The 13,999-nt window shown below is 44.3% G+C and overlaps 1 protein-coding gene across 1 annotated transcript in view; it reads left to right on the plus strand.

Moving 5' to 3' along the window:
• Nucleotides 1–308: 308 nt before the first annotated feature.
• Nucleotides 309–13,999, plus strand: part of TEX14 (testis expressed 14) — a 61,274-nt gene continuing 47,583 nt past the window's right edge. The window contains exons 1-6 of the mRNA XM_006756193.2: nucleotides 309–444; nucleotides 6,956–7,070; nucleotides 10,614–10,779; nucleotides 11,408–11,544; nucleotides 13,125–13,206; nucleotides 13,952–13,998. Coding sequence (XP_006756256.1) covers nucleotides 309–444; nucleotides 6,956–7,070; nucleotides 10,614–10,779; nucleotides 11,408–11,544; nucleotides 13,125–13,206; nucleotides 13,952–13,998 — 683 coding nt within the window. The remainder of the gene's footprint in view (nucleotides 445–6,955; nucleotides 7,071–10,613; nucleotides 10,780–11,407; nucleotides 11,545–13,124; nucleotides 13,207–13,951; nucleotide 13,999) is intronic.

Consider the following 13,999-nt stretch of genomic DNA (forward strand, 5'->3'; position numbering starts at 1 on the left):
TTTCAAGAAGACATATAGCCCTGACCGGTTTGGCTCAGTGGATGGAGCGTCGAGCTGCGGACTCAGGGGTCCCAGGTTCGATTCTGGTCAGGGGCATGTACCTTGGTTGTGGGCACATCCCCAGTGGGGAGTGTGCAGGAGGCGGCTGATCAATGTCTCTCTCTCATCGATGTTTCTAACTATCTCTCTCCCTTCCTCTCTGTAAAAGATCAATAAAATATATTTTAAAAAATGGTGAAAGATTCCAAGTTACTTGCTTGCATTTCTGATCCAGTTAGAATAAACATGTTCCTTTCTTTTGAAACAGGATGTCTCGGGCAGTTCAGCTTCCAGTTCCCTGTCCTGTTCGGCTTGGTTCCTTAAAAGGTGACTCCTTGGAAGCTCAGCTTCATGAATATGTTAGAGAAGGGAGTTACCTAAAAGTGAAGAAGATTCTTAAGAAAGGTAGGCACTGTGTTGAAATAGCAGATGCAACTGGGTCCACATTTCTGATAGTGTTGGAAGGAAAAACAGGTCATTCCTAAAAACTGAATTCTTGGGGAAATCAGATGAGATGTTCCCTACCAATGCAGTCATATTGTTTAATAGAGGTCTTATGCTAGGGAACTATTGATCCTGGCTTTTTAGCTATACTTCTCTGTATCATATTTTTAGTGGTTACTCTAGTGAGTATCATAATGTATCTTTAATTTTTCACAGTCTACTTAATATTGTGCCACTTCACAGAATACAAATTTCAACCATACAGGCTCATTTCTCCCCTTCCCCATCCTTTATTATAAAGATTCCATACGTGTTATATTTGTATGAATTTTGAACCCCATAATATAACTTTATAATTTTCGATTTAAAAAATCATATATACTTTAAAGAAATTAGCCCTGGCCAGTTTGGCTCAGTGGATAGAGCCTCTGCCTGCAGACTGCAGGGTCCTGGGTTCAATTCTGGTCAAGGGCACATGCCTGGATTGCAAGCTCGATCCCTGGTTGGAGGCATGCAGGAGGCAGCCGATCAATGATTCTCTCTCATCATTGGTGTTTCTAATTAAAGAATGACATTATAACAAACACATTAAAATTGTTTATTCTATATTAGGTTACCCCTCAATCCCCAAGAACAAAAGCAGGGTGAATTCTCTTTCCTAAATGTGTTCCTGTCCTCCGAATTATTTATATAAAAAAATGCCATCCAAACATTTTATGAGATCAAACACATCATAATTTCTGCATGACAAAATGGATATATGACATTCTCTCCCCACCTTCTGGAAATCCACTCATATTTATGTCAGACTTTTGGGTATTGTCCCACAATCCTCAAAGCTCTGTTAAGAATTTTCTCCTATTGTCAAGTTGATGCCTCTTCCTCTGTCGTATCTAATCTGCTCTTAACCTTACCCAGGTTCAGTAATTTGCTAGAGTGACATTTTTTAAAAAAAGAAATTAAGTGGTTTGATTATGGCGGTCTAGGGGTGATTTTCTTTATATTTTTTCTCCGTGGGTTTCTTACCTTGAATATGCAAATTAATCTTTTACAAATTTGGGAACCTTTCTGTCATTATTTCTTCAGACACTCTTTCTGTTCCATTCTCTCCCCACCTTCTGGAAATCCACTCATATTTATGTCAGACTTTTGGGTATTGTCTCTGGAAATCCACTTATATTTATGTCAGACTTTTGGGTATTGTCCCACATACCTCACAGCTATGTTAAGTATTTTCTCCTATTGTCAATTTGATGCCTCTTCCTTTGTCGTATCTAATCTGCTCTTAACCTTCCTTACCCAGGTTCAGTAATTTGCTAGAGTGACTCACAGAATTCAAGGAGACATTTTACTTACCATTACTGGTTCATTATAAAGGATACAAGTCTCCATGTCCTATTCGGATACACCACCACCTCAGTGCTTCATGTGTTCACCAGTCTGGAAGCTCTCTGAGCCTCATTGCTTAGGGGCTTTTATGGAGGCTGCATTGCCTGAGCAGGGTTGATTAAATCACTGGCCATTGGTGATTCCACTCAATCTCCAGTCCCTCTTCCCTGCCAAAGGTGGGGGCGGGGTTTGAGGTGAGGGGCAGTGCGGAGCAGAAAGTTCTAACCCTCTAACCCTGGCATGGTCTTGGTTTTTCTGTTGACCAGCCCCTCTCCTGCAGCTATCCAGTAACCCTCCTGCTTCTTTCAAGGCAAAGGAAACCTGAGCTCCCCAAGCTCGTGTACTTCTGTAGCAGGCAGTTCACCCTGACCAATAGCAAGAGCAGCATTTCCTTAACCTGTAGTGAGATGGCCTGACCCCCTGGACCCAGGTGGTGCCTGGTGTGGTGGGTAGGATAATAGCATCTCGCTCTGGGTTGGAGTAAGTTGCCTGCAACATGTGATTGGCTGCTAGTAGAAAGCTCTATGCTAATAAGCCCTATGTTAATATTGTTGTTTTGAAGTGTTTCTGGTGAATTTACAAGTGAAACTGATGTTTTAAACTTTTCCATTTTCATTTTTATAAAATATTAAATAGCACGTAATTTGTTAGGTTAAATTTACCTAAGTAATGTCACCATGACTAAAATGTGTGTAGCTGCCACAGACCCACCAGAAGCTGGGAGCTAGAAGTTAAGACTATACTTTCAGGGATCATTTCTATAGTTCCTTACTAGAGAAGTTTCTCTGATCGTGTAGAGCACCCGAAACCACGAGGAAGAGGCGCAGCGTCCTCTCCTGAGCGTGAAGCCGGCTCTTGGTGTTGCCTCTGCAACTGCCACTTGCCATTGATGATCGTTCTTGTTCTCCTTCGGGAGGGCAAGAGGGAGAGGACGCAGTCTGAGTGGCTTCTGGTTTTTCCTGTTTAAATGTCAGTATAGTTGATTTGGCTCAGTGGGTGGAGCATCAGTCTTCGAATTGAGGGGTCCCGGGTTTCGATTTTGGTCAAGGGTTGCGGGCGGGGCGGCGGGGATGTGCAGGAGGCAGCTGATCGATGTTTCTAACTCTTTATCCCTCTCCCTTCCTCTGTAAAAAAACAAATATATATATATAAGTGTCAGTATAGTTGGTAATGTCCCTGAGTGTCTTGTTACTCCATTGGTTGATTCTTGTATGTACCATCTCCTGATGAGGCATTTTAAAATTAGCATTGTGTTCCAGTGCATGGGATGAGGCTCCAACCAAGTCAAAGTGTGTAACCTTGGTTTTATCATGTCTATTTGTTTATTTATTTATGTTTGTTTGTTTATTTAAGATGAGCTTTTATTGATTTTAGGGAGAGAAAGATAGAGAAACATCAAAGATGAGAGAGAGCCATTGGTTAGCACCCCCACACTGGGGATCATCTGCTCTCAACCCAGGCAGGTGAATCCAACCGTGACTTCTGGGTTCTTAGGTAGATGCTCACGCCGTGTTATTTTTTCCAACCATTACTTAGCATTTAATATCCATATCTTTTGGGCACAATCCTTTGTTAATTTTCTGCATCTGGAGTTTGGGTTTGTTTCTCTTTGTTTTGCTTTTTAATCATCCAAGGATATGTTTTTATTGAAGGGATTGGGGAAGAAAGAGCGAAACATGGATGGATTGCCTCCAGCAAATGAGAAAAGTCCCTACCCTGTATACAGATTAGGGAGACAGTCTGGTAGGGAGACAGATATGCAGGGCTTTATAAGCTATTTAGATAGGCTTTATTTATTTATTTTTAATATGTTTTTATTGATTTCAGAGAGAAAGGGAGAGGGGAAACCTGGGCATGTGACCTCCTAGTTCAGGGGTAGACACTCAACCACTGAGCCACACCAAGTGGGCAAGATATGTTTCATTTTTGGCCCAAGAGCTGGGAAGCTAGGAAGCTTTAAATAGGGGAATGATTTGTTTAAAAACAAAATTCATCTCTGGCCAGATTTGCTCAGTGGTAAAAGTGTCAACCTGAGCACTGAAGGGGGGCGGGTCTGATTCCTGGTCAAGGGCCCATACCTGGGTTCAGGTGTGCGGGGCGCCTGCAGGAGGCAACCAGTCAATGCCTCATATCCACCTCTCCCTCCCTCCCCCATCCTCCTCCTAAACATCAGCGGAAAAGAAATTATCCTGAGGATTAGCAACAACAAAAAACCCACAAAATTCAAACAAGTGTCTAAAGACCTGATCAGCTTTATTAAGTGGTCCATGAATTAGGCGTCAGCCCATTCTCTGAGTGGTACAAAATAGAAAGCTTTTATAGGAAGTAGGGTGGGTCAAAGGTGTTATCAGTGAAAGAAAAGAAAGGTTAATTTTGGGTTGGGATGTACTTTCTTAGGGGAAAGAGAAAGGGAAGGTTTTTTTAAATTATGTAGCTGGCCTCTTCTTTTTTTAAAAGAATGTTTTTTTATTTGTTTCAGAGAGGAAGGGAGAGGGAGAGAGAGAAACATCAGTGATGAGAGAGAACCGTGGATTGGTTGCCTCTCCCAGGCCCCCAGCTGGGGATGGAGCGGGAAACCCCAGTGGTGAACTCGTGGTTCGTACGTCCACGTCCAACCGCTGAGCCACACTGGCCGGGGTCGGGTTTTCCCTTTTTCTTTTTCTTTAAACAGATGTACTGTCCTGTTTGTTTAAACACAATTTACAATTCCTATGTACCTAATGATCACTTGATTTGGAAAACATGTATATGTCTGGCACTTGGATCACAGGACAAAATAAAACAATAGGAAGCGCTTTGCAGAGGTCAGAGTTCTGCTTTGGGTCATCGCTTTTATCTTCCGCTTTTATGTTTTTCTTGTGAAATGTCTCCGCTGCCACGCGGAGGTCTAAACTGAGGCTTGTCCCCCGACGCGCCCGCGCACTCGGGTGTAGTCAGCGTTTACGTGGTAAACGGCGCCGCGGGACCGCGGGGGAAGCGGGGCGGGTTGGTCATTACTGGCGTGTGATTGGCTGTTTAGCAATTGCATGTTAATTACAGTGAACTGTAATTAACTGTTCTCGGAAACGCTAGGATTTAAAACGCTTTGTCGAGCTTTCTGAATGAAAAAATTTTGAGAGAATACATGGCAGTATATATATGGGCAAAATAGCACCACGTTAGAAAAACTCGCCATCGCTGTAATATGTGTGGCTTTCGTTCAGTGCGGAAACGCCCGCGGTGCGGAGTTAAGACTATACTTTCAGGGATCATTTCTATAGTTCGTTACTAGAGAAGTTTCTCTGATCGTGTAGAGCACCCGAAACCACGAGGAGGAGGCGCAGCGTGCTCTCCTGAGCGTGAAGCCGGCTTTTGGTGTTGCCTCTGCAACTGCCACTTGCCATTGATGATCGTTCTTGTTCTCCTTTGGGAGGGCAAGAGGGAGAGGACGCAGTCTGAGTGGTTTCTTTTAAGGTACAAATGAAGCTTTAGTTAACCTTCAACTGGCAGTGTTGAGCGTGTAGGTAGTTATGCCGTCAGTTTTGCTGTTAGCTAGTGTGGAGTTATTTTCCTGTTTCCACCAGCATGGTTCAGGGAAGGTTTGTTAAACTTCTGGGTCAGGCCGGGTTGAGCATCTAAGGTCCAGCTCCAAGACAGAGGGTGGCCCTTAGAAAAGCTAAAGCTGATGACAGAAGAGTGGTTCTGAGTAATAGAGTTGTTATAGAAGAGGTAAGCATGCTTGGAGATGATGGGGTAGTTATTTCAATAATCCCCAAATCCAAGCTTCCCTTTCTGCTAACACCTTTACAATTACTGGTCATGCAGAAGCCAAACCATTCACAGAAAAGCTTCCTGAAATATCATGTCAGCTTGGTGCCGACAGCTTAACAAGCTTTCGGAAGTTAGCAGAACAATTTCCTGGGTGAGTGTTAGATAGCAAAGCCCCCAAACCAGAAGACATTGAAGAGGAAGATGATGATGTTCCACATCTTGTAAAAATTTTGATGCATCAAACAATGAAGCTAACTAAAATCTTTTCTGGTTTTTGGAAGCTGGCATGGACTAGACCTAACAAATCAGCTATGTGGCTCCAAAGTTTTACCGACACAAAAAACATCAACTGTTACTACTTCAGTAATACAAATATTTTGTATATTAACAATGCTGTTTGTTCAGCATTTCCATCATTTGATTTTGCACTTCCTCCCCGTATCTTTTCTTTTGGTCAGAATAAGAAGTATTGGTGCAGTTTGAGGGTGTTTTGATGTTTGATTCTTGGGGGTTTTTTTGTTTGGGGTATTTTTGGTGTGCATTTGTGTATGTTTTCGTATGTGTGGGGGTATGTGCGTACACACTGGAGAGCAAATTGGAAAACAGTTCTATTCTCCTCTTTTCCCCAGTAGAAATAAAACACATCTTTACATTAAAAATAAAATTTGGGCATTGACCTCTTTCTCCATCAAATTAAGTTTCTGTTTTATTGGGATGGGATATAAATATAAATTTATTGTTTCAAGTAATTATTTTATATTACTGTCCTCACCCTTACACAGTATCATTACTACCACCACCCCATTCCTCATGCCCTCTGTAGGTTAAAAAAAATTTTTTTTTTCACACATGAAGTGGTAAAACACTTCAGTGCAACTTCCTGAGTATATAACGTGTTTTTTTTAAATTTATTTCAGAGAGTGAGAGAGAGAGAAACATCAATGATGAGAGGGAATCGCTGATCAGCTGCCTCCTGCTCACTGGGGATGCCCTCTGTTTCATAGGTTGGCCAGGCAGTAAATGACGTTTTTTGTTTTTTTTAAAAAATATTTTTTTATTTATTTCCGAGAGGGAGAGAAAGATAGAAACGTCAATGATGAGAGAGACCCAAGCATGTGCTCTTGTCCGGAATTGAACCTGGGACCCCTCAGCTCTATCCGCTGAGTCAAACCAGCTCACGGAGCTTTTCTTTTTTGAGAAACAGTTTGCAGTAGTAATACATATAAGTGCTGCTCAAGGGAATTTTGATTTTTTGCCCCTTAATATGAATTTTCCTAGTTTTCTCTCAGGAAATGTCCTGTTCTTTACATTGATCCTGATATTTGCTTTGCAGGAATTTATGTTGATGCAGTTAACTCCTTGGGCCAGACGCCGCTTTTCCTTGCATCATTATTAGGCCTTACAAAACTGGTTGATATTCTGGTGGATTATGGATCAGATCCAAATCAGTAAGTAGATAATTTTCTATTATCGCTAGAAAATAAATAGTAGTGTATGCTTTTAAGATGAGTTAGGCATTTGGAAACTAATCCGACAAGATAGTAAAATAACTTTTACAAACGTATGTCAATGACATTCAGTTGTATGTGTATGTTGAAACATACCTTCAATGTTAATAAACACAGTTTTACTTGGCCCTATGAAATAAGTGAAACTTATTTGTCATTCATTCATTTATTAACTAGTTAGTCATTAACAGCATGCTTTTCATATTTTACCCCAGGTTATAATTTGTAAGATTTATTTAAGCGGTTTTTACCAATTAATATACTTGGCATCCCTTTATCAGGATGATTTTTGCCTGGTTCCTGTAGTCGTGGTTTAAAAGAATGAGATTAATAGTTGGCCTAAATTTTAATATGGAACAGCAACACAATGTAATGAATCAGCTTTACAATGAACATCCCTTTTCTTTACTTAGCACTTTTGATTTTCCCAGAGCCGTTCCAGACACTAAGCTCTCTAGATCTTTACAACTTCCTCCTCAACAGAGATGAGACAGCTTGTATTTTTACAGTTCACACTGGGTAGAAACAAACAGGTTTTGAATGCTTACATGATTCCATCTGATTTTCATAGTTCAGCCAGAATGTGAATCAATCATAAAAGTCATATAGTAGTTTGCCCATAAAGAGGTCCTGTTCAAGGTATTTAACAAGCCATATTGATGTCAGAAAGTTTTACTTTTCTGTTGTTGTTCTCTTTTCTGTTATAAGATTGCTTACTTAGTGGGAGAAAACTTTGGAAAAAGAAAAAAAACCCTCAAAAAACAATCAGTATGAGAATTCTGTAACCAAGAGATAATACAAAGAAAATTTTTGCTTTGAAAGGTCAGATAAAGGACTCGCTCACCTGATGTTTGCAGAAACCAGCTCTCTAGGGAGGCCATCTGGGACTCCCTGCAGTTCCACAACCCAAAATGCAACATTTTCCAGGCGTTTGCATGTACATCTGTTTTGTAGACGTTTATTGCTCTTTTCTTCTTTTTAAAAATTGATTTTTGATTTTAGAGAGAGAGGAAGGGGCGAGGGAGAGAAACATCGGTTTATTGTTCCACTTACTTATGCCTTCTCTGGTTGATTCTTGTATGTGCCCTGACTGGGGAGATGGAACCTGCAACCTTTGCCTATCAGGATGCTGCTCTAACCAACTCAGCTATCCAGCCAGGGTACTGGATTCTTTAAAGATTAAATCATTCAACTCTAGTTTTCCAGCCCTGACCCGGTGGGTCAGTTGGTTGGAGCAGCACCCCAATGTGCCAGGATTGCAGATCCTGTATCAGTCAGGACACACATACAAGAATCAACCAATGAATATGTAAATAAGTGGAACAACAAGTCCATGGCGTTCCTCTCTCTCTCTCTCTCTCTCTCTCTCTCTCTCAAAATTAAATAAATAAAAAAAGAAGAAGAAAAATCTTTAATATTCCAGATTAGGGAACTGATACCCAGAAATTTTAAGTGAAAGGTTTATTTTGGTATAAAAAAACATTATTCCTTTCTTTTTTAGCATTCATGAGAAATGAAAAATAATGTCCTCTCTCTCCCCTCATCCCTCCTTACTTTTTATGGGAAGAATGATTAGAAGATTGTAAAACATTATACAAATGTGTTTTTAGAGCAGAGAGGATATTACAGTTTTCAAAGTACAGTGTACTGCACTGCTTGTCAAACCCAGCAATAGAAGCTGGCTCCCCATGAGCCATCCCAGGCCTTCCCAGATGCCTGGGGACAGGCCAGCATGTTGGTGTCACCTGGGGAACTTGTAAAAAATATACATTCTGCCCAGCCAGTGTGGCTCTGTAGTGGAGCATCAACCTATGAACCAGGAGGTCAGGGTCCGATTCCCGGTCAGGGCACATGCCCGGGTTGTGGGCTCGATCCCCAATGGGGGGCATGCAGGAGGTAGCTGATCAATGTTGATGTCGATGTTTCTTTCTCCTGCTCCCTTCCTCTCTCTCTAAAATCAATAAAAACAAAACACAGTTTTTAAAAAAAGTAGGTTTACATTTGTGAGTATGCAAAATAGTTTATTCTTATATTATTGTTCATTAATTGTTGCTTTATTTTCCATAGGAACAACTGCAAAGCTACTTTTTCCTTATCCTGTATGGTCTCAAATGGAAATTTCTTCAACATATATATTGCGTGCAAAACAGTTTATATAACACATTCTTTTTAAAAATATATATATACTTTATTGACTTTTCACAGAGAGGAAGGGAGAGGGACAGAGAGCTAGAAGCATCGATGAGAGAAACATCGATCAGCTGCCTCCTGCGCACCCCTCACTGGGGATGTGCGCACAACCAAGGCACATGCCCTTGACCGGAATCGAACCCGGGACCTCTCAGTCCACAGGCCGACGCTCTAGCCACTGAGCCAAACCGGTCAGGGCATATATAACACATTCTTATTCCTACCGGTATATGCACAGGGAATTTCTGGGAGGATACGCTTACACAGTAATTGCCTCTGGGCAGGAGATCTGTGGGGTCTGAAGTTGGAAGAATGTTCTTATTCTTCTTATCTCTTCTTCCTCCTTACTTGACTTCTCTTTCCCCATTTTTATTTTTCTTTAAAAAAATGTTTTTATTGATTTCGGAGAGGAAGGACTTACTTGACTTCTCTTTCCCCATTTGTGTTTTTCTTTAAACAAAAATGTTTTTATTGATTTCAGAGAGGAAGGGAGAGATAGAAACATCAATGATGAGAAGAATCATCAACTGGCTGCCTCCTGCACGCCCCCTACTGGGGATCAAGCCTGCAGCTCGGGCATGTGCCCTGACCGGGACTCGAACCACAACCTTCTGGTTCATGGGTCAACACTCAACCACCGCGCCCCACCGGATCAGCTGTTTTTGTTTTCAGTTAAAGAGAGAAAGCTCTCCAGGTGATTCTGTCCTGCAGCCAAGTTAGGAATCACAGCTACAGGTCACATCTCACTATACCTTGGACACAATAAGGGCCAAGATAGTTTATTGGCTTTGGTTAAATTTTTCTGACTTCTAGGTCCTTCTTGCCCAGATGGCTCATGCCAAGGTCTGTGGGCCTCTACCATAGGACTTGGGAGCTAGAGACATTCCCACGTGAGAGAGACGGTCTCTGGTTAGGCTGTGCTTCACCAGCCGGACCCCAGGACTCAGCAAACATGAATTGTTTTCAGGGCAGCCAGTGTCAGGGATCAGAGGGGGAAAGAACACCAGTTTGGAACCACACCCGTACCGGGCTGTGGCCCTCAGTTCTGCCCTTTTGGTTCCTCACTTATTCTTGGGAAGTGATAGTGCCTTGAAGGGTAGAGGTGAGGATGGAGAAAGGGTGTGTATGTAAAGCTCATTTTGGTCCAGACCGGACACCTTCCAAATGGCATGACTATGATCCTCATCGCCAAAGGTGCCCTGTAGAAAGGACGCCTCCTGTCACCCACTGAATTCCCCCTGCTCTGTGGAAGGGAGGGGTGTTGCCGTGGACACGCCTTGTCTCCCCCTCCAGCCGCTGCTTCGATGGGAGCACCCCGGTGCACGCAGCAGCGTTTTCAGGCAATCAGTGGATCCTCAGCAAAGTGTTGGATGCAGGGGGTGACCTTCGACTCCACGACGAGAAGGGTCAAAGCCCGCAGGCCTGGGCCCTGACAGCTGGGAAGGAGTGCGGCACTGTGGTAAGGGGGGGCCCCCTCTGCAGCACCCCCAAGGCCGAGCATTGGGCTGGGAGCCAGGAGCCCAGGGCTAGAGGCTGGCCCTGGGACAGCACAAGAAGGGAAGCGGGGAGGTGGACAGAGTTTTCTCCCCTCACTGCCCTTCCTCTGGTTCTCCAGCTCATTAGCTGTTGGACCTTGGACAAATCATTTCACTCTTCCTGCCTAGTGTATCTGTTGAAGGAGGAGGGACTTGGAGGAAATTATTGCCAACATCTCCCTGAAAACATTTCATACCTTTGGAAAATCACCAGTGGTTCTCAGCCTTCTGGCCCTTTAAATACAGTTCCTCATGTTGTGACCCAACCATAAAATTATTTTCGTTGCTACTTCATAACTGTAATGTTGCTACTGTGATGAATCGTCATGTAAATATCTGATACGCAGGATGGTCTTAGGCGATCCCTGTGAACGGGTCCTTTGACGGCCAAAGGGGTCGCGACCCACAGCTTGAGAACCGCTGACTTAGACCCTCCCTTTCCTGTTGGGGGGCACCCGGCTCCTAGACCATTCACCTCAGACCACCTCACAATTCCTCTGAAGGGCGGGAGCCCCTTGCCGTGCGGCACTGAGCCTCTCTGTGGTGTTGCAGATGGTGGAGTTCATGCATCGCTGCGCCTCGCACATGCAGGCCGTCGTCCAGGACTTCTCCTGTGACCTCCTGAAGAAGGTGGACTCCACTGAGCGGCTCATCTGCAGCCTGCCCCGGTTCGGGGGCCTCGTGCCGGGGTGAGTGCTGCCTCGAGCCGAGTGGGATATCCGGCATCGCCCCAGCCCCTCACAGGCCCCCGGAGTGTGGGCCACAGATGTCCCTCCAGCCTCTGGCTCACCCACAGGGATGAGCTCAGAAGGAGGTGTGGCCACTGGAGAAGGATGGCCATTCCCTGGCCAGGAATGTCCAGGGCAGTGAGTTCTGGGCTCCCGTAGGAGATGCCCAGGGCTCAGCAGAGAAGGAACTCTTCAGGTCTAGGCAGCTTAGCAGAAAGCCTTTCTCAGAACCTCTGGATGGAGTTGTTGTTGTTGTTTTGATATCTTGAACTATGGAAAGCATATTTCTTTATTACTAAGGTTGCAAATGACCACAAATACTTAATTTACAGTTCCTTGGGTCGTTTTGAGCTGCTAACGTGGGGAGGGCGGCTGCAGGAGACGGCCGCAGGCTCAGTTATTTTAAATTCTTGGGACTTTATTGCCTTAGGGTTTGTAGTCAGAGAAACCTTCTCATTTTGGTTTTCTCTGATGGCTTGCTTCGTCACACTCTGGCGGGCTCCCCCATCCCGTCCTTCTGTGCACATGGAGCCCTGGTTCTCTGGTGACCAGGACGCTGCTGGCTTCTCGGGCGGGATGAGTCCGAGATGCCCCTGAGCAGTGATGCCTAATGCTCCCCCGGCTGCTTCTCCTGCCAGTCGGGCTCCTCACTCAGAGCCCGGAGTGACCTGTTCGAAATGGAAGTTGGGTTGTGCCCCTCAGTTTGTACAAAAATACCTTCTTAGGGTCTTTCCCATGACTATCAGGGTAAACGCCCACATTCCTCATCTGCCTCTGTGCCCCCACCTGTTCCAATGCTCACACCTCCTGGCCAGCCTGGAGGATCTTGGCAGACAACTTAGGGCCCCGGCTTAGTCTCTGCTGCTGCTCTGTGACCCCAGGCTGCACTTTCCCCATCTGTAACATGAGAAAGGTGGACAAGAGAAGCTTTATGATTCTTTCCAACTTTGACCATCTGTACTCGTTATTGCTGCCTAATGAATCACCCCCACCCCCCAACTTAGCAGCTTCAAACAGTAGTGTTCATTTGTATCTCACATAGTTTCTGTTGGTCGGGGATCAGGGAATGGCTTAGCTGGGTGGTTGTAGTTCAGGGTTTCTCCAAAGGTTTCAGTAGAGATGTCTGCTGGGCTGTCATGACTGGGGCTGCAGGATCCAGCTCCAAGACGGCACGGCACACTCACCTGGCTCGGTGTCAGGCTTCCTTATTGGTGCCTCATCCAGAGCAAGTGACCTGAGAGAGATCAGGGCAGGAGCCCTGGTGGATTTAGCCTTGGGAATCTCACCACTGTCCTTTCTGCAATAAGCTGTTGGGTTACCAGCTCTGTCTGTCCTGAGAGGGGCTGCACAAGAGCGTGATTCCTAGGAGGTGAGAATCACAGGTGCCCTCTGAGAGGTGGCTCATATCCCCTGCAGTTCCATGATGACAAGTTAAGTAGTAAAGTCAAAAGCCACTACACATTCTGAAAACTTGGTTCATGGTTGTTCCTCTGGATCTCGGTGATTAATCCTTATTTATTTCCTCTTTTAAATATTTCTAGAAGCCCGAATGGCCCTTCTAAACGACTGCGTAAAACTGGAGTCATTTCTGCCCAAAACATCCACAGCTTTGGCTTTGGGAAGGTAAGAGGTTGCCTGTGATGGCCAGTATTTGCAGGACTAACTGGAGAGTCACCTGGCCCTCCTTCTGGACCTATGTCTGGCGGCTTTGTCCAGCTCCTCTGTCTCGTCGTCTCCAAAATGGGCTTTTTTTTTCTTCTTTACCACTTTTGCAGGACAAGTGCCTTTTCCTGTTGCGTTCCTTATTGAAAAAAAAAAAAAAAGGTGGAAACTCTACAGAAATTCCTCGAGCTAGATTTTGGGAGTTTAGGAAATTATCCTTTACATTCCCAGTAAAGGCACCAAACATGGTCTCCCTGTAGAGAGGCAGAGAGCTGCGCCGACCCCGTGAGCCTTATTGGTGGTTTATGAGTGTTGTTGGCATGCCTTTAAGGAACTGACATTTTATTTTATCTATTTATTTATTTTATTTTTAAGGAATTGCCATTTTAAACAGAAATGTTTTGAGTATCTTTTGGATCATTGGTTCTGCCCATGGGAGAAAGAGAGTTAGGAAATGTTGTTGGGTGATTGGGTAATGTTTGCTGACACTCACCCCAGTCCTGAGTCTGTTGGTTGTGCCAAGGTAGCCTGGGGTGGATGTGGGGGAAGGAGAAACGGTGACTGCACACAGGCCTGGGTTCTGTGGCGGTCCCTGCTCAACGCTTCAGGCAAGTGTCTGAGCCCTTTCCATGAGCCTCAGTTTCCCCACTAGAAGAAGGGGAAGGATATTCGAACTTTGCAGGGCAAAGCTGTGTTTTGCTTTTAGTTTTGTCTTTCAGCGAGGACTCGGGTGACCTATTTAGGAACTCTTCCG

The sequence above is a fragment of the Myotis davidii genome, unplaced genomic scaffold (genome assembly GCF_000327345.1).
Source record: "Myotis davidii unplaced genomic scaffold, ASM32734v1 scaffold993, whole genome shotgun sequence".
Lineage (NCBI taxonomy): Eukaryota > Metazoa > Chordata > Mammalia > Chiroptera > Vespertilionidae > Myotis > Myotis davidii.